Source organism: Actinia tenebrosa, unplaced genomic scaffold (genome assembly GCF_029948245.1).
Source record: "Actinia tenebrosa isolate PJP-AT-01 unplaced genomic scaffold, QUT_ActTen_1.0 PGA_scaffold0__85_contigs__length_37466705, whole genome shotgun sequence".
In the NCBI taxonomy this organism is placed as follows: domain Eukaryota; kingdom Metazoa; phylum Cnidaria; class Anthozoa; order Actiniaria; family Actiniidae; genus Actinia; species Actinia tenebrosa.
The window spans coordinates 16037868-16059848 of NW_028292569.1; the positions used below are offsets into that span (position 1 = coordinate 16037868).

Below are 21981 nucleotides of genomic sequence, written 5' to 3' on the forward strand. Positions count from 1 at the left end.
CCCCCCCCCCCCCACAAACCCTTACTTAGAAGTAACGAAAGACCATTATCGACGTTACCAACATTGCGAGTCACTGCAAAGATGTCTCGTTGTCAAGACCAATAACAAATGACCTCGGATATTAACAATGTTTATTTTATGAAGTGGTCTAATTCTATAGTTTCATTGACCAACATCAACCCTCTTGGCGCCAGACTTCTTGATCGAGTCGAACCACTGATCACCTCATCAGCACGAGAGAGCCATACATCGGCTTGTTTGCATGTAGATAAGCATCTGTAATTTTCTTCCTTTTTAGAGCTGTCAGCTAAAGAAGACCCAATCATGATTTTACTGATGTTTTCACTTTAAAAAATTAGTTTTGTAATTCGAGCTTACCTTCGGGTAATATTATTGGTGAAATTGTCGGCACCCTCCCCTCCCCCCTCCCGTGATTAGTTTCTTTCTAGAAGTGGCTTGATGGTAGGTTTTAAAACGTTTCAAACTCGTACTGTTTTGAAACCAACTCTTAAACTCGTCTGTCACAACTATGACCTTACCTCGCAGCTTCTAAGGGTTTACGCGTTGAGAAGAACGCCATAACATTATATATTTGTCTTAAATCAGAACACAAGTCATTCTACATTTCCGCCATTTACCCGCATTAAAAATCCCCCCCAGTCTGAGATGATTAAATACCATAGAAACAGACCAGTCACTTTATCTACAACTTCATCTTATTGTCACTTCCTTCTTGTTTGCTTAGCGTCTCAAAGATCATGCTTACAGATATAAAGGCACGTATACTCAAAAGTCAAACACGGTATTGATCCTACGGGATAAGTTAGGGATTATCTAGTTCACATCACTTTTATCAACCGCTCATTCAAGCCACGGGAAAAATTTTGTGATAGGTTTTAACCTTCTAGTAAAAGAAATATTGATATTAGAGTTTAGCTATTGCATTCAGAAAGGCTTATTGACTAAGGTCTAGCGGTTGATAGTGCCGCATTGATAAACCTTGAGACAAGAGCTATTCTCAGGATAAGATGGATAATATATAGATAGCACTGAGGGGAAAGTCGCTTTTCTGATCTCATCTCAGAAAAGGAGGCTTTTCTGTCGTAATACGATTTCAAACTTTCGACCCTGACGTAACATGGGTTCTTATCGTGACATGAAAAACAATGATTACAATCTTTATCGATAACACTGATTACCTTATCTAACCACACCAGTATACACCACTAGTTATGCTTTAAAGGTCTATTATCTCTCGTATTGTTGCTTTGTTTTCCTTATCATAATTGCCTTATATTTACCCTCAATCTTTATTACCCGAACGCAAACCCCTTTGTGGTTAGATGCGGATTCGGCCACTCCTCGTTGTTCTCCCCTCTCCTCCTTTAACCCCTGATCGAATTATCCTAGCCATGACGTCATTGGCTGCTTGCAAGTAAAAGAACCAATTTATCTTTTTATCAAACAAGAAAGAAAAAAAAGAAAAGAAAAGAAAAACCAGAACAATGGATAAGAAAAACTTGACCGGACATTCTTGCTTCTAATGTATTTCATTACCAACGGTTTTTAACAGCTTTGTCTTTTTGTAAAACAATTCCTTTCGGGCATCAGTTTTATCTGTCCAACCTTTTTTAGCGTTCCACCGAGATTCATTTTTCATTAATCCTTTGGGTAAATCTTGGTATATTTTCTTTGAAAACCCGTTTTTCTTCGTTCACTTTTACCCCCGCTATTTCAAAATACTCTGCATGACATCCTGGTAGGCTTATGGGATTTGCTTCTTGTTTACAGCTTTGAGTTGTCAAACTTTGCACACAGTTTCACTGGGGGGGCTGTTATCTCTAACAACATCAACTAACATCGGTAAAATCTCCCAGCTTTGGAGGTATTTTCGACTCTAAAGTCGCCAAATATTATCCAAAACCAAAGCTAATCAACAACTTGTACAAAAGCTGTGGAAATGACGTCAAAATTAATTTATTAAAATCCCTAGTTTGGATGTCCGAGTTCAGTTTGCGAAAGTTTCCACGAATTCGCGGGAAACACTCACTAGTAGGATGTCATTCAGCAGTATTGAACAACTAGATTTTGCATGAGATTTTCATTCCACAATAAGAATTCAAAAATAGTTCCGTTCCTAAAACCAAAACTTTCAGCTACTTTAGGTGACTACATATAAAATTTCTACTTTTGACTAAACCGCCGCATCTATAGGAAGAAAACGCTCAACGAGAGTGAACAATCTTTCGTCAAGAGATGAGATTACCCTTGGTAAGAATATCTCATATCCGGCAAAACATACGCCTTAATCTAGTAAATTGAACCAGTTAAATCCATTATTACATCAGCGTACATCTAATGATTTTGTGTGACGATATTTTTGGCGCATTCACCAACCCGGATGATAGCATACTCGAGAAGTTCCTAAAACTAGCCCAAGGCGAGAACGTCGGATGTTGCGCATGCCACAAGAATTCAAATTTACGTAGCATTGTTTTTTTAAATTAAAAATAAACAAAAAACAAAAAAAACTATCAAATTGTTAGAAAAATTATTTAACAATTTCTCTATATTTCTAGCTCGTTTCCTATAGATCAGGGGGATTTTTTTAGCCCGAAAGATGTGTCTTCACCGAAAAGAGGTGCTCTATTGACAATTCAAGGTATAGTTACTACACCATTATTAGCGAACCTGGGCGGGGCATCTCCCCCTCCGTTATCTAATAACGGAAATGTACTGTCACTTCCCGTACAGCTTACTTTCTTTTGAACACCTACCACTTGCGTCACAGATGTATTCCGCCAAAAAACCAACAAAAAATATAGGAACTTCCACATCGCATTTAATATAACAAAACTTAGATTGATGCTTTCATGAGTCAATTGAATTTTTCAGCTATGGATTCAATTACAGACGAAGTTTTAAATGTTCGAATGTCAAAAAAAAGTGTCCAGTTTGACCTTGGCTACATGTTGACTTTTTTTTCCAGACGGGCGTAAAAAGCCTAATATTGACTGTCAATATCTTTACTGCTAAAATTCTCAGTTTATTCCTAATTCAGTTAGTGTCAGACAATTCTGTAAAATAAAACTGCTACTCATAAGCCCCTAAGCCCAACTTATTAATGGATTTAAACATACATCTAATCTTAACCTAAAAAAGATTAGGATTGATTAAGATTTAGCTTCGGATTTGTTGATGGATAAATTCTTCAGTTTGGCTTCTAACATCGAAAACTTGTCAAAACTGTTGCTAGGGCTTCTTAACTATTTAACATGACTATATCAAAGTAATCTCATGGTCAAATGCTAGGTTATTACGATTGTCAATAGAAATTTAAAGTCATTTTACTCTTCTTGGAATCGCTTTGTTTATTTAGTTCGTTCACAAAGTAAACCTTGCGTCGAATTTTCAAAAAAGTTTTTAAAGTCTCTGCAATATCTTCAAACTCTTTTCCAGACATTTTAAATTTCTTTTTTACTTTCTTGTACATTTTGGCAAACTTCTTTGTCGTGCGTAGAGAGGACCACATCATTACAAACCACTACACGTATTAATCTCATTCTCTGTTTGACCTTTCTATGGCATTTCAAGGTGGAGGGGCCTAAAAATTCCCGTCCCTACCGCGAACTCACTAAGGTCGAACGGAAACGCTACCTAGAATTAACATTGAAACGACCGTGGATGGCTCCCTGACGATGGCACACATCACATCAAAATCTTACTCAATACTATGAACAAATATTAGATCCAATAAGTGCGTGAATCAATGAGATCACTAAGTCATTTTGCCTATTTCTTGATTAAGTATTTCCTGTTTATTTCTTGGCAGCGTTCAGTGTTTACTTTTCTCTTCTTTGGCTTTCTGTTTGACTAATACTTTGGTAGTAAATAGGGTAAAAAGACTGAATTCTTTTAGTAAAATAGAGTGCTCTTACGTACCGCCCAACTCATTTCATGAGACCGTAATAAGTCGTCACGCTAAACCAGTTCGCCATAATCGCCAAGGAATAGTATAATAAATGCCATGTGTTATTCTGGCAGTCAGCCAGAAAGACACGATTTCATGACGGCAAAGCGCGAGTTGTGTACACAGGGCATTCGATAGCTCATCTCAGCGTTGTGCTCCCTACTATTCCAACAGCTATCAGCCTCCAAAGCTTTGCCAACCAGTGATATTGCTGCAAAGGTGGAACTACACTGCCTTGTTCACGGACGGGTTGCAAAAGCGCAACCTAAACTTACACAAAAGATAGCATTGGGTTGACAAGAGAACAATTAAATAAGCTGTTTAAGTCTACAGTCGTAACAAAGCCACTGGGTATAAAGGTGTGAAAAGCAGGCCTCTATTGTATGGACCAATCACCAGTTATTTATATCCGATTCAGTACGCAATGTGATTGGCTTAACCCCAGTGAATGATTTAGATGTTGTCAGTTATGTTGTTGTGAACGTAACACACGTGCAAGTCTTCCGCGAAGACTGACATTGGCCATTGTCTCAAGTGAGAGGGTTTTGGCGCGATTCAGTACTACCAGGGTTTATAGAGTCATTTTTACGGGTACCTTGCGAATACGATACGCGTACTGCAAATGTGATCGAGTAAGAGTTGTAAGGAGCTCGAACCGTCGTATCCATTGATGGAAAACCTTGCACAAGAAGGAAAATGTTGTAAGGTTGGGTTTACTACGCTTAGCATCACACGTGGTAGATAATTTGAAGAATGGATGGAAACTCCGATGGCTTAAATAATCGTCAAGACAAAATCGAAGACAACGAGGATGTCACGTATCGAAGGAATTGTACTTGCGGTAGTTCGGCGCTCTCTTCGAGAAATCTGATTACCGTCTTGATCATTTTAAATCTCGTGTTTATGTGTCTGTTCATAGTAGTCTTCCTAAGACTCGAAAATGTTAAAACACGGTTATCGAAACTGGAAAACGAAGCCGAAGTCTCGAACGGGGACACTAGAACTCAGCCATCGGTGAATCCGCTTGGATTGTTTGGATCGAATAATGGCAGCAATTCACTACGACATAAAAATTCTACACTTACGGACTCGGGTCGGGAGAGAGCGAATTCATCTCTACAGCCGACTACATCTGGACCAATTTCACTCACAACAAGTGAAATTTTAAAGGTAATTTATTGTGTTTATAAGTTGTACTATACATAGCGTACAGCCTTCAAAAGCAGACGAATTTGCTGCTCATTTCGAAGAAACTTTACGTTCTGACGACCGTTTTTTTCCTCGTCTCTTGTAATTTGAGATAGCAGTTTATTGAGCTGTATGAGTAAAAGTTTTTCCTTTAATTCTGTCAACTCTAGAGTGCAGTTTGGCGGCGAAGTACGGATTACACAAACCCAACGAGACCTGCCAAATCGTCGAAAAAAAAGTTCAAGAAATGGGCAAAAGAGCATATAAAAGAGAGAATAAGTAGGCTTCGATCAGACGTCTGCACGTGCCAGCCAGGTAAGTAAATTTACTAGATAAAATTTTAGTAGTTTGTTGTGAAGTACTAAGCCTAATTATGTGTCACATTTGGAGCCAAATGAGTCTGAATTGAAGTACTGCTCGTTAAATTTTTTCATTCATTGAAGTAGTTACGATAGTTTGAACCAGGAAGTCGGTATCTAAGATTCTTTACCATGGCGTATGGAAGACAACTGCAGAGTGTACGTATGAATGAGTGTATTGGAATGTACGTTACAATTAAGTCTCCAAACATTTCTAGGACTGTAAATCTCGCCATAAGCTTTCGCAAGCTCATTTAGAAGATATTTTCGTCTCATAAACCTCTAGTTTATTCCCTAATTTTACGTGAGGAAAAGTACTTCTAAGAGTTTTATTTACTATGCGGCTATAGGCAAGCAACCATGCAGAACTTTTGCTAGTATGAATAAATCTAGTATTGTGTTGTGCAAGTGACTTATAAATGGCCGTCTTTGATCTATTTCTACTGCGTGATTCTACCAAGCTTTGATCTTCCAAGATCATTGCCGAGCAATCGAGAGCTTAATCCTTAAAGAAAACAGCATCGCTGAACTCATACGTGTATAAGCGCAGGTTTTTAGTGGGTTTAATCTTTTCTTGTTGGAAATGAACGTTTTCGGGAAGCCCTCTCGCTGTTGTAGCGATTAATCGTTGGTTGATGTGTTTTTGTTTAGCGTACCCCAGCGCGAGCGTGCTCAGTTAGCTTTTCGTCATGCATGATGGAGAAGAATTGACAGGTAATCGAATAGAACAAAGCACTGAACCCTCCTAATATTGTGATTATCATAGCCCTGCAAGTGTGTCTCGGATGCCCCGCAAAACAATAAGAAAGAAAAACATCAAACTATAATCGTTGTATCTTCTCATTTCGGAAATGCTCCATAAAACAGAACTCAATACTCAAATATGCTCTTGATTAGCTTTACTAAACTGAATTACAGTCTATCGTTTATCTAATTAACTATACGTCCAATTTTATAAATATTTATTTCTTAAGGAAAATCTTTGTACATTAAAAATTTCTCTAAGGAAAAATCTATTAGTTTTGGAATTAATTCTGACTAGTTCTCTTTTGCTAATACACAAGTTTATAACTATTTTTTTGTGTCAAATTTACTTGATTATTTACTAAACAAATTCATACAAAAAACCAATTGAATGTTTCTATAGTTTCTCTTCTTATTTTGGTTTGAAGACAAGATAAAGATCTAACATTGATAACTTTAGTGCTTGACGATTTATCAAAATCTTTTGGATCCTATCAAACTTGGTAAACCCATTCCCTTAGCAAGAGCTCTGTCAGAATTCCAAGCCAAACACCAGGCTCCATAACAAAATATTCCTTTTTAAATCCATTAATAGCAGATTGAAGTTTATTACAGCAGATGATTGAAGGCTAGGATAGTTTATTTTTGGACAACAACGGCCTGTATTAGAACTTGCTAATGATATCAACTCTCCACTATCTGCCATCGTAGCTTAGGTGTATAATTACTTAGATGTTATCAGTCTGTCTGTTGTACATCTTTTTATGTTTATAATCATTCATAGCACACAGGATATGTTTTGAGCATAAAACATTTCAGATGGCTGTGGAATCTTTGAGTCAATCAGTGCCACATTGATAACATGACAGCACATGGCAAAACCCCTTTTAGCAGCTTCACTTCACATGATTGAGAAATCAATATAGCTGCTCTTGTTTGTATTTGTTTGAATGTAAATTTATTCCTAATTAACTGCAACATGGCACTGTGGTTCAATGAAGTCAAAGCCATGATGTGTGAATTGAGTGTTATTGTCTGAGCTAGCTAATTTTGCCTGCATGACAAATAACCATGTCAAAAAAGATTTGACACACAATTTGTTCAGCATATTGTGCTCTTAACTTGCTAGCCAGACCTCAAAATCAATAATGTTTCCAATTACAAATATTAAGTAAAATCTCAATGCGGTTTGGTAGTCCATTAAATACAAGAGAGATTTTAAAAGTGTTCCAAATATAGCACAAATATATATAGCTTGTATCAATTATATCTGACTAAATATATCATACAATTTAGGTTGTCCTATCGGGCATGTGTTCGATTATAAATTGTCAATTATTTCATAAACAATTTAAGGATTTACCTCATTGGATAATATTCCTTATACAATTTTTTTTCTTTGATTCATCAAATTAGATATTCAATTAAACATTTACCAGTATAATGCTAGTTTTTTGCTAATTAACTACAAGAATACAGAAGATTGGTACACGTCAGCTGTAATAGCCATAGGCTAAACAAGCCAGTTGGCACTTGAATGATTTCATAATTTAAATCTCTTTTTTTCCATGCTGCTGAACGACACACAAGTCTGTATATACAGGCTATACACAGAGCCCAACACATAATTATGCAAATCAAATCAAATATATATATATATATTTTTTAAATTTTTACAAAGGTATAAATTAATAATGACTAGCGATTAATAGTTGGGATGCATTGGTGTGTTTAATTATTACAACAACTGAAACAGTGGGAAACTTATATTATAAACACATCATAAAGAAGTTTAGAAATGTACTATCATTTCAGACATTGATCCTTCGTCAGAGTAAAGGGTTTTACTTAGTTACTACTATTATGCAGTTTTAACAAAGAATATTGTGTTAATCCGACAAGCATAATTAAAAAAACAAAAATGTAGTATATGTGAGGCCTAGGTATATATACACAGGATATAATGTTATTTATGACGACCTATTATTTTCATTTAAAATTGCACCCCTAATAATCTAGCTGTACTTGCACATTCCCAAAATTAAGACTTTCTTCAAACTTTGCTCAGATTTTTTCCCTCTTTGAGCTTCCATTGTTAATTTCTTGTGGTGATGTTAATTCTAGATTTATGGTAAATATAAATGGCCTATTTTCACATCATTAATGTCAAAATACTATTGTTTAAACTATAGTAATGATAAAAGGATAAATTTTACACCATGAAAAGATGAAAAAACTAACTTTTCGGATGCTAGTCCTTCGTCGGAGTAAACTAAATATTAATAATAAGATATATCCTTAACTGCTATCTATGGGTATAAGGCTAAAAAACCACTATAAATCATCCATTCTGATTGGCTACTGAGTGATACTACAGTCACTTTATCAATAATAGCCCGGCTATAGAATCCTGGACTATTGAGAAAATCTATGCAGTGTAATTAAAGTTTGTTGGGTCTCTTTCCTGATTCAAGAGTTTTTTTCTGGATACATCTCCAATTGCCCAATAAGTTTGAATTTAATCTTTGAACTACCTGCTTGTGCCTCGATTTAGATCATCAGCCAGACAAAAATATTATTTAATATTTATTCATTTATGGGCAATATTTAAGCAGAGATGCCCAGTTCAGCAGAGCTGGTTTAATTGGGGCTCTTCACAAAACATTACTGCTTTTTTAAATATTCTGTGAACTTGGTAGTTCAATTAAAAGCTACACACTGAAATTTGGTTTCTTGCTTCTGTCAATCAAAAATGGACATGTAGGTATTTTTTATGTTCTTGACTGGTTGCAGTAAAAAAAACAAATTTCACTACAAGCCGTTGAAATGCCTGAGTTCACAGAATATTGAAAAACTTCTCAATAATCATTTCAAAGTTAAATATTTATTTAAATTTCACTGAAAATAACCACAGTTTGTATATAAGATGTTGTTACGTAAATGTTCAATATCCAGTGTTCATGATAATTTGCCATACCAGAAAGTTTCAATATTTTTTTTGCAAAAGTTTTGTGAGTAGAGTTTAATTGTTAGGTCTCTCCCTTGAGGATTTTCAAGGTCTCTGGGTTCTCCAGTTTACCTTCATTTGCAAAACCCAACAATCTGTGAGTTTGCCATGTCCATTCCTTGTCCCAACTGAACTATAGATTGGCCCAGAAATTGTTTCAGGGTTTGATAAAGATTTCATTTAATTTATATATGTATATGTAGATGCTATTTTTGGATTTAAGGTCTTCCAACTAGAATATATATTATTGACCAGGTCAGAGTCAGAGTCATTTAAGGGTATCCATTACATGTCATGTCATTGATCCTGATTCCTTTGAAGCACTTACTTCAAAAATTGCTATTTAATGACCCTTATCAGTTTGTCATATATGTGTAGATATACTCTTTCCTGTGCACATAAAATAATATAAATATATTTTGAAGAATTATATTCATATGTGTCATTGTTGATAAGGATGTTTTTAGTTTTGTTTGATTTTATTGCCTGAAGATATTTTTACGAAAAAATGATAATGTTTACAAAAATGTGCAAAAATATTTATCAGAGGAAGTATAACTATGTAGTATTTGAATACTATGATGAGCAATTATTACTACCTGTAGCAGTAAATATTTAAGCTGCCTTAAAGTGTATATGACACGAAAACATTCCATCATTTAAAATGTATAGTTTGTTAGTAATAATAAATATATCGTAACAAAATTTGTTTCAAAAGCTTATTTCTTGAGATATTTGCGAAAGTTAATCCCAATTTGTGACGTCATTTTGTTGACACATACTCTAGATTCAGTAGTAATGTACTAAATATAAATTGTAATTCATATGAATTAACAACAAAAGACATATTTTAGTCAGCTTCATTTGATAGCTTACGTAGTACTCTTCCAATGTTGGGAAACTGAAAAGTGTACTACTTGAAATTAAGATTCTATATTCAAACATATTTCATGTATTTGCAACTAAATCTGGAGACTTGTAAACAAAATGACGTCACAACTCGTGCTAAAATTTTTTGAATTTCTAGAGAAATACGTTTTTGGAACAAATTTAACCGTGATATTCTTATTAATGCCAATAAACTACACATTCTTAACATTAAAATTTTTTCGTGTCATATACACTTTAAGGTTGTGTACTGTGTTAGAGAAGAAGGAAAGAAAAAGAAGCAAAGTGAAGTAGGGTGACACATAAAGAAGGGAAAAAACACTCATAAACTTTTGGCCCTTGAAAAAGAAAAAGACAAAGAATGACAGGGCTTAAAATGATGGCCATTCAGCCGCCAGTCATGATAACCGGCACAATTAGTCTAATCTTGGTCAAACCTCGTTTCTGGCTTAACATTACTGGTCAAAATGACCGGCAAAGATTTGACCAGACAAGCGCCAATTCTGTGCAGACATTGTCTGATGTCTTGGCATTATTTTAAGCCCTAGAATGAAAGAAATAGAGTGAATGAATGAAAAAATAAGAAGGAATTTTGAAAGCAGCATTGGAAAATCTAAATGTATTTAAACAATATGATAGACATTTTAGAACAAATAAAGTATAATTTTACTCGAACCACAGGATAACTTTCTTCTTACATGCATTTTTTCTTTCAATCATCACAGGCCCACCAGGACCCAAAGGTACATGACATTTTTAAATTTAAATTAACATTCCTGAAGCTTGTTTACCAAGCCATATTACCCTCTGACATTGCATTATATTGTTGCACACAGGTCCAAGAGGAAGAAGAGGAAAGAAAGGACCACAAGGACCTCATGGTGAGTCAGTCATTGCTACAGTATACTAAATTGCAAAGCACTGATGGTATAGAGGTGAAGAGACCACCCTCCACTCTTACCAAGGCAGAACCTACATAGCACTCAGTTGATGCAATCTATTCCTAAAATCTATTGTATTCTATTGTTGTTCTATCTATTGTATTAGGTGTTATTCATTGTATTTTTATGAATACATTACATCAACTGCTTGCCACGTAGGCTCTCCCCTCTTGCCAATGGGACCAATTCTCAGAACGAGTGTTGTGTGTGAGTAGAGTTGTTTGTTGGTTCTCTTCGGTGCTTCGAGGGTTTTCTCCAGGTTCTCTGGTTTTCCTTACTTCCAAAGAAATTGCATTAAGTTCTAGATACCAATTCAATGATGAAACGGGGGCCACAGGTTTGTTAGGTACTAGCTTTTAGCTGCCACCCTTGTAAGAAATTGTTTTGTGCTGCGATTGACTTGGTTGAAATGTTTATATTGTATGGAGCTTATGTTAAATCTTGTCGTCATTAGGTCAATCTGGGTTACCAGGTCAAAGAGGATTAACAGGTCAACAAGGTATGGTGTTAATACATAACAGACTACAGCTTACAACTTGAGAATATTTTATCAGAAGGATGTACGGAGGTCATCTTTCTTCTTCTCCTTCAGCCAAACAGAAATAAAGACCATCCAAGCAGGCCTGTAATAAACCTTTTTTGAATTAATAGTAATGATAAAAGGATAAATTTTACACCATGAAAAGATGAAAAAACTTACTGACATTTCGGACACTAGTCCTTCGTCGGAGTAAAAAAGAAAGAGGTGGTATAAAGGAGGGTTTATATAATGAGAACATGACAAAAGAAACCAATTGAATTAGTCAAACACCACTGTATTCCTTGATTACAGACTCATTTTCTCATTTTCAACATCACAAAATATTTACATATATCAACTGCAGTGTAAAGTGAAGAATACACAACTTAAACATTTCTAGACACTTTGAAATTCAAAATAAAATCAATAGTAAATAATAATTGGATTTAACAGTGGCTCTTATGGGAAGCATGGGTGGCCTAGCAGTGAGAGCGCGTGCCTCTCACCAATGCAACCCGGGTTTCGATCCTCGGACTAGTTGTATGTGAGTAGAGTTTGTTGGTTCTCTCCTGTGTTTTAAGGGTTTTTCTCCAGGTTCTCTGGTTTTCCTCCCTCCACAAAAATCAACTTCTAATCTCTAATTCGATCTAGAAGATCCTAAATGAAAATTACTCTGTGTAATTCTATTTACTCTACCAAATTGTGTAGTTTTTTTAATCCAATGAATTCCAATTGGAATTTAAAAGTTGATCCACAGACCTTTACTTGAACAAATGAATAATTTATTGAGGCTAACCTTGAGCAACAGTGACTTTGAAACTAAGTATGCTTACTAACCTAGTATCTTTTGCTTGCATCTTAGGGCCTTCTGGTCTAAAGGGAGATCCAGGTCCTCCAGGGCCAAAAGGAGACAAGGGTGACAGAGGTATGTAATTAGATAATAATAATAATATAATAATAACTTTATTAATGTCGCTATTTCTTCTAGCCGGGCACAAGTGCCCTACTAATCGGGGAGAAAGATGTTATGATTCCTGTAGGATAGGCGTGCTTTATTAGATCATCGTGGTACCTTATTAACTTGGTTGTTCTCTGACCCAGGTGATCAAGGACCACCAGGCAAAAGAGGACCACAAGGTGAAAAAGGAAGCCGAGGCCTAACAGGTCTAGCAGGGATCTCAAGGACCAAAAGGAGAAAAGGGCGATCGTGGTGGCCCAGAGGTTCGTTGAAAACATCTTCATAAATCACTTTAAATGTTTCTTGGGTGTATGTGACATTATAGCTGACTTCAGCAAAAGTTTTGGTTTTGCATTCTTTTGTTATGTCAAATGGTGGCCATATGTCTTCTGTGCATGTGACATATAGCTGCCATGCTGGTTAGCTTGAAGAAAGCATTTGATCTTCGTTCTTTTGACCAACCAACATGGCGGCCATGGTTTTGCATTCTTTTGTTATGTCAAATGGTGGCCATGTCTTCTGTGCATGTGACATATAGCTGCCATGCTGGTTAGCTTGAAGAAAGCATTTGATCTTTGTTCTTTTGACCAACCAACATGGCGGCCATGTCTTTTGTCCTTTTATTCTCATGAGAAAAGATGCATGCTACCTTCATGCAATGTTTATTGGCAGTTCCAGAAGATTTCTAGGGTGTTGAGGCTGTTGCTGAAATGCAGAGTATCTTTTTATCCTCGTTTACGTGAACTTTGCTTTGTAAGGGTTCAATGCTTTATTGAGGAGGGTGTGGTTGTTTGACAGTGAGCGACAGAGTTGTTCTGTGTGGTAATGATTGTGTAATTTCCTTAGAAGAGGTAAGCAACTAGCTATCCTCTTTACCAACCTCGTATCCACCTTTATTTAATGTCTTTTCTGTTTAGCCATTACCAAAACCTTCTGCGCATGTCACAGGATACAGCAAATCTGCAGCACCAAATCCACCAAAAGCAGGTAAACAAGGTTTACGTGTTAAAATTTGTGTGGACAATGTAGGGTAAATTTTTCACCCCTCACAGTGCCGTTACATTGAACGAACTCCCATCCATAGACAAATGATAGAATATTGAAGCTATTTGAGCCTGACATTACTTCACATTTCCCACATGATCTTCATGTATTGACGCTAGCGATTGCTTCAAATAAGTATTCCAGATTTGCATTCTTGTTGTTGTTGCGAGCTGTGTTTACACAATGTGTGTATTTTTCCAATCTCATATCTAAAGGTTGGAGGACACAAAGCAGCCTGCAAGATTTCCCACTTGAGCTGCCTGCAGTTCGCTTGTTATACATTAGTTGTTGCCCACGCAAAGCAAAATAATAGATTACCAATCCTTACTAACTCTCCTAAAGCAAAAACCAATGTGATGCAGGAACATTTCACTGAAGGCTAGAAACAAGAGAAGTGCAAAATCTTCTTAAATGTTTTCTGTGCTTCATTTGTTTATTTCATTGTAGAGCAATATTTTTCAATTTCATATTTCCTATTCAGGTATTCTCCGGCACTGGGAAGGCAACCTTGGTCGGGCACATTCATTTGGAGGAATGAACTACAGAAATGGAGAATTGATCATACCTAAAGTTGGTCGGTACTACATCTACAGTCAACTGTACTTCCAAGCAGAGGATGACAAACCGCACCTAATTCATTACGTCCACCTGACAAGTAATAATGTCACTAATGTGATTATGAGAAGCGTCACGTCACGGTGTTCAACTAAGAACTCCAACATTCATCTATATAGTAGCTACCAAGGTGGCGTCTTTGCATTGAGCACAGGGGATAGATTATCAGTGGGTGTGTCTGAGGGCCACTCTGATTCTGTATCGATGGAAGAATCTGCCAGCTTCTTTGGTGCTTTTATGATCTAGCATACAAGTCCTTAGGGACTAAAGAGGAAGAAAATGCCGTTCTAGTGCATTGAATTATTTATCCTCTATTGGAATTGAACACATGAAGCTAATCCCAAGACCTAAAGTGTGTACAGGAAAATGGTGACAGAACAGACAGACAGACAGACAGAATAAGAAGACCAACAGTGATGGTATCTGTCCAAAATTTGTAAATATCAGGTTTGTGTATGAATGCGGGGACTAAATATGTACACAATAGACTTCAAGACCTGTTGTAGGTTTCAATGAGAAGGGGAGAGGGGGGAATGCCTTGCCATTTAGTGAGAGTCACTCGGAATTAGGTCTTTTTTAGCAATTCACTAAGAAATATGTAAAGCTTCATATGTATAAAAAAAAATTGACAAGACTTTCATGAATTAGAACAATTCAATTATACTCTGTATTCGATAGTAGTCAATATTTTTAATAAGCAATATTACTTATTGTAGATGGTTAAATTTTTTAAGTATATAGTCGTCATGAATGTTATATTGGTTAGTGTTTTTGTGTTATGTGTTGGTCGTTATGTCATGATCACCTTGAACTTAATTTCATTTTGATAAAATACAACTTTTTTTATTTTTTATTTTTATTTTTTTTAAATTAACAAATATAACGCGCTAATGCTAACCAAATACAAGCCTTGTGTAACAACAAGCAATAGAAAAACCAGTAGAGTGAGTAACGTACGGGTTGCTGTAGCTTGTAGGACAGTCAGAAACTTGCTGTACAAGAGTCGTCCATATTAATTATGTGTCAGTTGACGTCAGATATGACATAGCTTTGTATAAAGTAATGATGTTTTAAAAGCACCAATGTCTTTGTACTCAATGAGAACATGTTGCTATGGCACTAGGCATTGCTCACCTACTCACTTTGCTGTGTTGCTTACACAAGGCACCTAATAAGACTAATGCATCTATCTATAAGCACCAATAATGTGACTGTGCTCAATGAGAACATGTTACTATAGGCACTAGGCATTGCTCACCTACTCACTTTGCTGTGTTTGCTTACACAAGGCACCTAATAAGACTAATGCATCTATAAGCACCTTAGTACCTTAGTACCTTGATACCAAGCACCAAGACAACTAATCACGATAAAGTCCTTTTAATGAGTTCTTCATTAAGAAATGCCACTCACGGGTTTGTGCATACCAGATGATCACCCCCAAAGCTTCCCATAATGCACTGTAATCCATTAACAATATTGTAGAATCTGGCCGGTAGCCCGTCCAGTGTACTCAACTAATACGATAGTTTTACTATCTTTATATAAGATATATAAACATGTCATGTTACATCCAAACTGGAATCTAATATGTCAAACTTGTGTCAGTTCAAGAGAAAGTAACATTGTATTCAGTGTCTATTGTGTTGAGGCAAACTTGTCTGGGTAACAGACTCGATTATTATTATATTAATTATTACTGATATTATACCTCATTTTTGGATTGTCACAGCATGATTGTGAATAGTCACTTACATCTTTTTTATGCATCTTGGAATTCACTTGTTTTGCAGCCTTCAAGCTGAGTCCTAAATATAAGTTTTTCCCCCAATTTTGAATATTTTTTAGCTCATTTGACTAAAAGAGGTCACTCGGATCAAGTTTGCCTTAATTCAAACTATCATAATTTAACTTCAACAATTGAAGGCTTGGAACAGATGTTGACTTTGACAAGACACTTTGTCTGGTCAAAGCAACATCTAGACCACAAGAAGCCCAAGCTCTAACTTCGACCAGGTTTCATTGCTTGGGCTTCCTGTGTTTAGATATTTCTCCTAGAAATGACGCATCTCAAAGATGACTTTTCCCATTTGTTTTCAAAAAATAATTATACTTGCTCCCAGCTCATTTTCTTTCTCTTCTCAACAAAAGCGAGTGAGATTGGAAACTAATCATACTTTCCAGTTCTCAAATAGCTCCTCTTCCAACGGAAAGTAAAAGGGCTTGGTAACGAGAAATCTTGATTCATTTTGAGTGCATCTTTCTGTAATATATTAATTTGCTAATGATTATTAATCAAATTATCATTTAAAAATTAATCGCATTTATAACCAATAATAATCATGATTTTATTAATCAATTAATGAAAAGCGACGTGTGGTACCAATCTTTTTCATCTGTTGGTTACAGGCTTGAATACCTTATGTATGGAGTTTGGGCTGCCCTTTGACTTGCAGTAATACTGCCAAAAAAATTCACATTTTTGTGTAATATTTGTTGCATTGCAAATTGCAAAATAGAATGAATTTTTACCCACAAGCTTCTCAAAAAAAGTCTGTTATCAGTAAAAAAGGTTCGATACAACGCGCAAGGAACATACATTCCTAAGCGAATACAAGACTGCTCCATTTTTTCGTGGAGTAGTTACATCCATGCCTGTTAATAGTGCTACGCTGCGCAGATAAATATCTTAGGCAACTGCTGTTTTAACAGTTTATGGTAGAGTTGGATTGTTTTTGTACGATTTTAGATATTTTTTGACGTTGAATTCTGTAGCATTTATAGAGTACTCCATATTTTAAAATTACACGTCAAGTATCAGTAACGTAGTTATGGTAACATATCCATGCATTATCGTTTATATACCTTAAATAATTTCCTACAAAGACCGATCGTAATAGGCATTTTTAAATTCAGCGTCCTAAAGATGGTTCAGGACGGTCAGTCGCGACAAGTCAGCATTCGCGTCGCACACACATACGACCACATCCTCTTTGATATAAAAATACGAGTACAGTGGATTGTCGTACGATGCCCGATAGAAGTCGACGTATCTTCGTGTGCGTTTGGCTGTTGTATCTCGGTCGATCCTTCCATTTAATTTAGGAAGTATATATGTAGGAGACTGGTAACGAACATATCCCGCATGGAACTGTGGGTCCGTATTGCGAGCGGCGAAAAACGTCCGCCATTTTGCGCATGCGTACATCGATTAGTTCTCACAATTTCAAGCAGAACTTTCTGAGCCATTGTTTTTAACTTGATAAGATTTAAAAGTGTACACGTTCGAATTCATAGATAAGTATAATAAACGAATTGAAAATATAGAAAATAAATTGTAAGTAGAGCTATTTTTGTACTACAAACGAAGAAAAAGAAGTTAAGTGTTTGTTTGATAATAATTGTGCTTTCGTAATTTGTCATTTGTACCTGACATTTTTCATGTTTTTTTTTTTTTTTTAATGTCAGTTTTTTAGTAATTAGTAATTTTAATTCGAGAACTTGGGGTAATTTTAAGCGTATCTCGTAAGATAATCTCACTTAACTCAAACGAATTCTTTTGAGTACAAAAAGCCCTGTTCTGTGATTATTCGGCTTTTATTGATCGATTATTTTGCCATTACACTGAGAGATTGATATGTAATGCGCTTTAATCTACCCCAGTTTAAAGATTTGATACTAAGGTTACTGACTGGTATTATATTCGTTTGGTGGGTAGACCTGGGGGGAAACAAAATCTCAACCCAGGTTTGAGAGTGAAGCATACACGGATACGAGACCAAACCAAACCTTAGTAAGCTGAACAGTTCAGTGTATTACTTCAAATAAATGTTTCTAATGACACTTGACTTCAATTATGTATAAATTATAGTTTCATCATAAGGGGATATTTTTTTAGAAAGTAATAAAACGCTACCCAGATAATCCTAAAACGTTTTCGTTTTTGATAGAGTAGTTCAGTTTGTTATGAATACTTGTGCTAAATCGTCTTAGGACAAAGAAGTTCGTGACAATAGACCTCAGACTTTCCGAAATAAAAGCATTCTTAATGTGTTCGGTAATCCAAATTTAGGGATTTGTGTTTTTTGCCCTTTTATTATTTTAATTGGTATTTTAGGAGGAAAACATTGTTGGTTTTTTGTGCTCTTTAATCTTATTCGTGGTAAATTGTATAATTTTTTATGTACAGATTTCAAGCACTTAATCCAGAGATGCTAAAAACCGCTCGTTTTTTCCCTTTCCTTTCGGCCATTTTGAAAAGTAACCTTAGCCTCCTACACAAAATTGACGCAATAACGAAAAGAGGCTTGGTGACTTTTCAAGATGGCGTCAACGAAACTTACGTTAATAATATTGATTTTTTTCGACTTCCCCTGCCCTGGAAATTTAAGAGTGTTGGGATTATTATTGATTTGCTTTTTCGATAAAAGCATAAATTTAACCAACTGTTTTCTGCACTTAACATCGATAAAATGCTGGCACTTTGAACCTTAGTTATCTCCATAAAGACCACTTCGAAAATTATCTTGTGTAAGAGAACTAGGCAGGAAAAGAATACAAAAAAATCATTGAAATTTGAGGGGTTTTTTTTGTATTCGTTGTCCCGTTGGGTTCTTTTCTCCAAATAATTTTCAAATTGGTTTGTCTATTTGTCATTTCAAGTATCGAATTAAGGATTTGTAGTCAAGTATATGCCAATATGCAACTTGTAAACATATTAGAAGTAGAACTACTGTAGTTAGCACCTGTAAATCTAAGCCATGCATTGTTTAATCTTTACTATGTAAAGTTTCGCGCAGAAACAGTCTGCCCTTATTGTTAATTCAAGGGCTGGTTTTAAAAATAAAAGTGTAGCAAAAATGTTGATGTTTGTTTTCTTTTGAAATAGCAGGCCGACTAGCTTGAGTCGATAGATTCTTTTTCGCTATTTTGGATTTGGCAAGAAACAGAATGTAATCGTGGTAGTCTTTGTGGAGGTAACCTCTTGGAAGAGCCCCTTATGGGGAGTGGTGGTTTCAAAATATGTACGATTGTCGCTTTAAAAATAGGATTATTTTTTAGCTTAAGGTATGACCTTTCTTTAGTTCGCTTTAGATTGTCATGCAATAGGCCTTTTGCAACAAACAGTCACGTGTGGATATATGACTGCTATTTTTGAAAAGGGTTTTGATATGACAGTAATCCAGCAAAAAAAATCTTTAAATGAAGAGTCCAATTTGTTTTGTCATCCAGTATCAATTACGTGTCAATCTATTGCAAACTTCACCAACAACATTTGTTGACCTATACCAATGCGTTGACTGTATTTTTCAGTATAATTATAAGAAATATAACGTACGCTTCTCCATGGTACATTAGTGCTTTACATATTTTTCTATTCTAAATGCGGCTGTTAACGAAGTCGATGCCTGTATTCGAGTAGCTGTTATTTATGTAGCCTTTTTCTAACGTGTTGGTTGCCCTTGGCAATGGAACCATTTTTTGTGCGTCGTCAATGATGTAATCAACTCCACCATGCCATCGACGTCTCTCTTCCATCTCTTCTTGCCTTTATAGCCAAGGGCAAAGAAATTTAGAATAAACGCAGAGAAGTGAAAAAGGAATGACATGAATGACATGCTCATGTGAGTCTACTTTTGGGCAAAACAAGTTCATCTTTGGATCATTGATGAAAATAGACAAGCTTTTCGCTGGCCATGTTTTGCGCATGCGCACTCGCGCGTCATGACAACACCAAGCAGATTTCAAACACACATCAAATAACTAAACGTTTGTCAAAATAGATCGGAAACACTGACCTCTTTTTGATAATTCCCTGTATCACTTTGTATAACCAATACAAACAGATGATCATGCAAATAAGTAGAACAACAGCCAACACGACGAAAGCAATTGTCACGTAGAGCACTGTAATTGAGATCAACAACAAAAGATCAGTGAAAGAAACTTTTTTATACTTCTTATATTTTTGAAACGCACACTTATTTAAACTCTTCCCTTCCCCAAAACCCTCTAGGTGTAGTTCTCAGTTCTCTCCTCATGTTAGTGAACTCCTACCTGTGTCATCATCTCCTGACGATATGCCAAACAAAGTATTCAAATCATTTGCAGATGCTAAAAATAAAAAATAATAATAATAATTAATGCAAAATTAGAACTTGTACCTAGGCCTTTATTTCCACTGGTCGGTTAATAATGAGTGGAAACTGGTTCAAGTGTGATATTTTGATTATATGACGTAATTTATAGTTGTTTGTCTGTAGTCGGATATTTATTTTGAACATTCAAAGTTTTTTAATTCATTCATCTATATGACGTTCATATAGTTTTCTAGTCGCTTCCAAAGCATTACTTGAGACCAAATGAAGCGTTTGTTCCCTGCTTGACGTCATAGACCTATATGGCTAATCAAGTGATATTACCCCACTTTGCGTATGTCACGAAAAGAAAATATCTCATTTCTTATTTCTATTTGCGCCTTAGACACCTTTTATTGAAGAAACATCACAATTTTCAAAGAAAAGTTGTCGAAATTAAGAAGGTTTTGTTGGTATGCATAAGGTGGGCACCTGCAGTGAAATTAAACTAATGCGAGAGTCTCATCAAGCGTTAATGAAAATACTAATTATTATAATAAGTTTTGATAACCCCAAATGAATAATTATGAACTTGTAACCAAGATACGGTTAACTATGGTTAAAAACAGCTCCGATCTCTAACAGTTTCGACCTCCAACAGTTTCGACCTTCAATAGATTTGATTTGATTTACAAACTCATAATCGTACTCAGGCGGCTTCGGCCTGAAAATATCATGAAAAACTATAAGTGAATCAGTGTTTTCTGATAAACAATCCTTACGTTATTCTTAAAGAAACTAGAGAACCTTATACAGTACCATATCATTAGCTATCAAGCTGCTTAACTCTGTTAAACTCAAATCTCAAACAAAAACTCTCGTAGTATTCTAAGTATCATAAAATTTCTTTTTCTTTAGTATCATAAGACTAGGTCTGTCTCTACTTGGTGAATTTCTCGGTATACGACTTCAGTATTACAATAGTTTTTAGATAAGAATAATTGATGCCACTTACCTTTGTTTACTAGAAGTAAAAGCAGTAAAACAACTGAAATGCAGCTGAATTTTGCGACCATATTGTCGCCGATACAGTGATAACAGTAGAGATTTAATAAGTTTGTATACTTCAGCTCTGGCGTCACGATGGATCGATATAAAGACTTATAACTTATTCAAACTATTTGAATTATTTCTTTGGTACATCACTCTACTTAGGACAGGTTTTTGAGTTTATCAAAGTACGAAAAGAAGAACAGCTTATATGCAGTCGATAAACTGATCGAAAACAAGCTCGAGAGGGTTTGGGAGCTCTTTGTCAGGCTAAAACACAGGAGAATAATACCTCAACAGAGTTTTGAAACCTTGTAAACACAAAGTCTATAAACATAATGAACTCTTTCGTGCGTGTAATATGTAAAGATGATATTCATTCAAACTAATCTATAGAGGCATTTTCACTCACGTGACAAGGCAGCCATATTGATGTACAGTACCAAACAATAGAAACTTTCTCCACAGTTTTTGCATAAGAATAAAGTTCAATTCCCCAAAGATAGAAAGTGTAGTGTGTTGGTACACCAAGATGGCCGTTGTGACGTCACGTGAAAAGGCTCTATAGACCTTTTTCGAGATAGCGAATATGGTGCATTGTGGTCTAGCTTCAGTAGGAA

The 21981-nt window shown here is 35.7% G+C and overlaps 2 protein-coding genes and 1 long non-coding RNA gene across 4 annotated transcripts; 1 reads left to right on the forward strand and 2 right to left on the reverse strand.

The window, feature by feature from the left end:
* Positions 1 to 116: 116 nt before the first annotated feature.
* LOC116286367 (uncharacterized) lies at positions 117 to 4067 on the reverse strand. The gene is made up of 2 exons (XR_016120296.1): positions 3943 to 4067; positions 117 to 307 (listed from the first exon to the last, which is right to left on the reverse strand). It is a non-coding gene; the product is annotated as an uncharacterized LOC116286367 (long non-coding RNA).
* A 256-nt stretch (positions 4068 to 4323) lies between these two features.
* Positions 4324 to 19098, forward strand: LOC116286365 (uncharacterized). The gene is given in 10 exon segments (XM_031692849.2): positions 4324 to 5140; positions 5329 to 5473; positions 10882 to 10899; positions 10993 to 11037; positions 11552 to 11596; positions 12480 to 12542; positions 12719 to 12786; positions 12788 to 12838; positions 13493 to 13562; positions 14101 to 19098. Coding segments are annotated over 10 exon segments (1302 nt in total). The 5' UTR covers positions 4324 to 4723; the 3' UTR covers positions 14481 to 19098.
* On the reverse strand, positions 18362 to 21972 carry LOC148913576 (uncharacterized). Of its 2 annotated transcripts, none has more exons than XM_089033267.1 (4): positions 21774 to 21972; positions 20292 to 20348; positions 20033 to 20141; positions 18362 to 19782 (listed from the first exon to the last, which is right to left on the reverse strand). In XM_089033267.1, exons 1-4 carry the CDS (start codon positions 21787 to 21789, stop codon positions 19614 to 19616), a joined length of 351 nt encoding a protein of 116 aa, XP_088889393.1. In that variant the 5' UTR covers positions 21790 to 21972; the 3' UTR covers positions 18362 to 19613. The 2 variants fall into 2 exon arrangements, with proteins under 2 accessions (XP_088889393.1, XP_088889391.1); XM_089033265.1 differs by having other exon boundaries at positions 21327 to 21972.
* Positions 21973 to 21981: the final 9 nt, after the last annotated feature.

What these genes read in the sequence shown, in the direction of transcription:
- LOC148913576 (XM_089033265.1), bottom strand. Translation starts at nt 21,387, where the DNA reads ATGGTCGCAAAATTCAGCTGCATTTCAGTTGTTTTACTGCTTTTACTT. An exon ending in TTTACTTCTAGTAAACAAAG is followed by an intron (nt 20,349 to 21,326) that starts GTAAGTGGCATC and finishes TTTTATTTTTAG; the next exon opens with CATCTGCAAATGATTTGAAT. An exon ending in CAGGGAATTATCAAAAAGAG is followed by an intron (nt 19,783 to 20,032) that starts GTCAGTGTTTCC and finishes TTGGCTATAAAG; the next exon opens with GCAAGAAGAGATGGAAGAGA.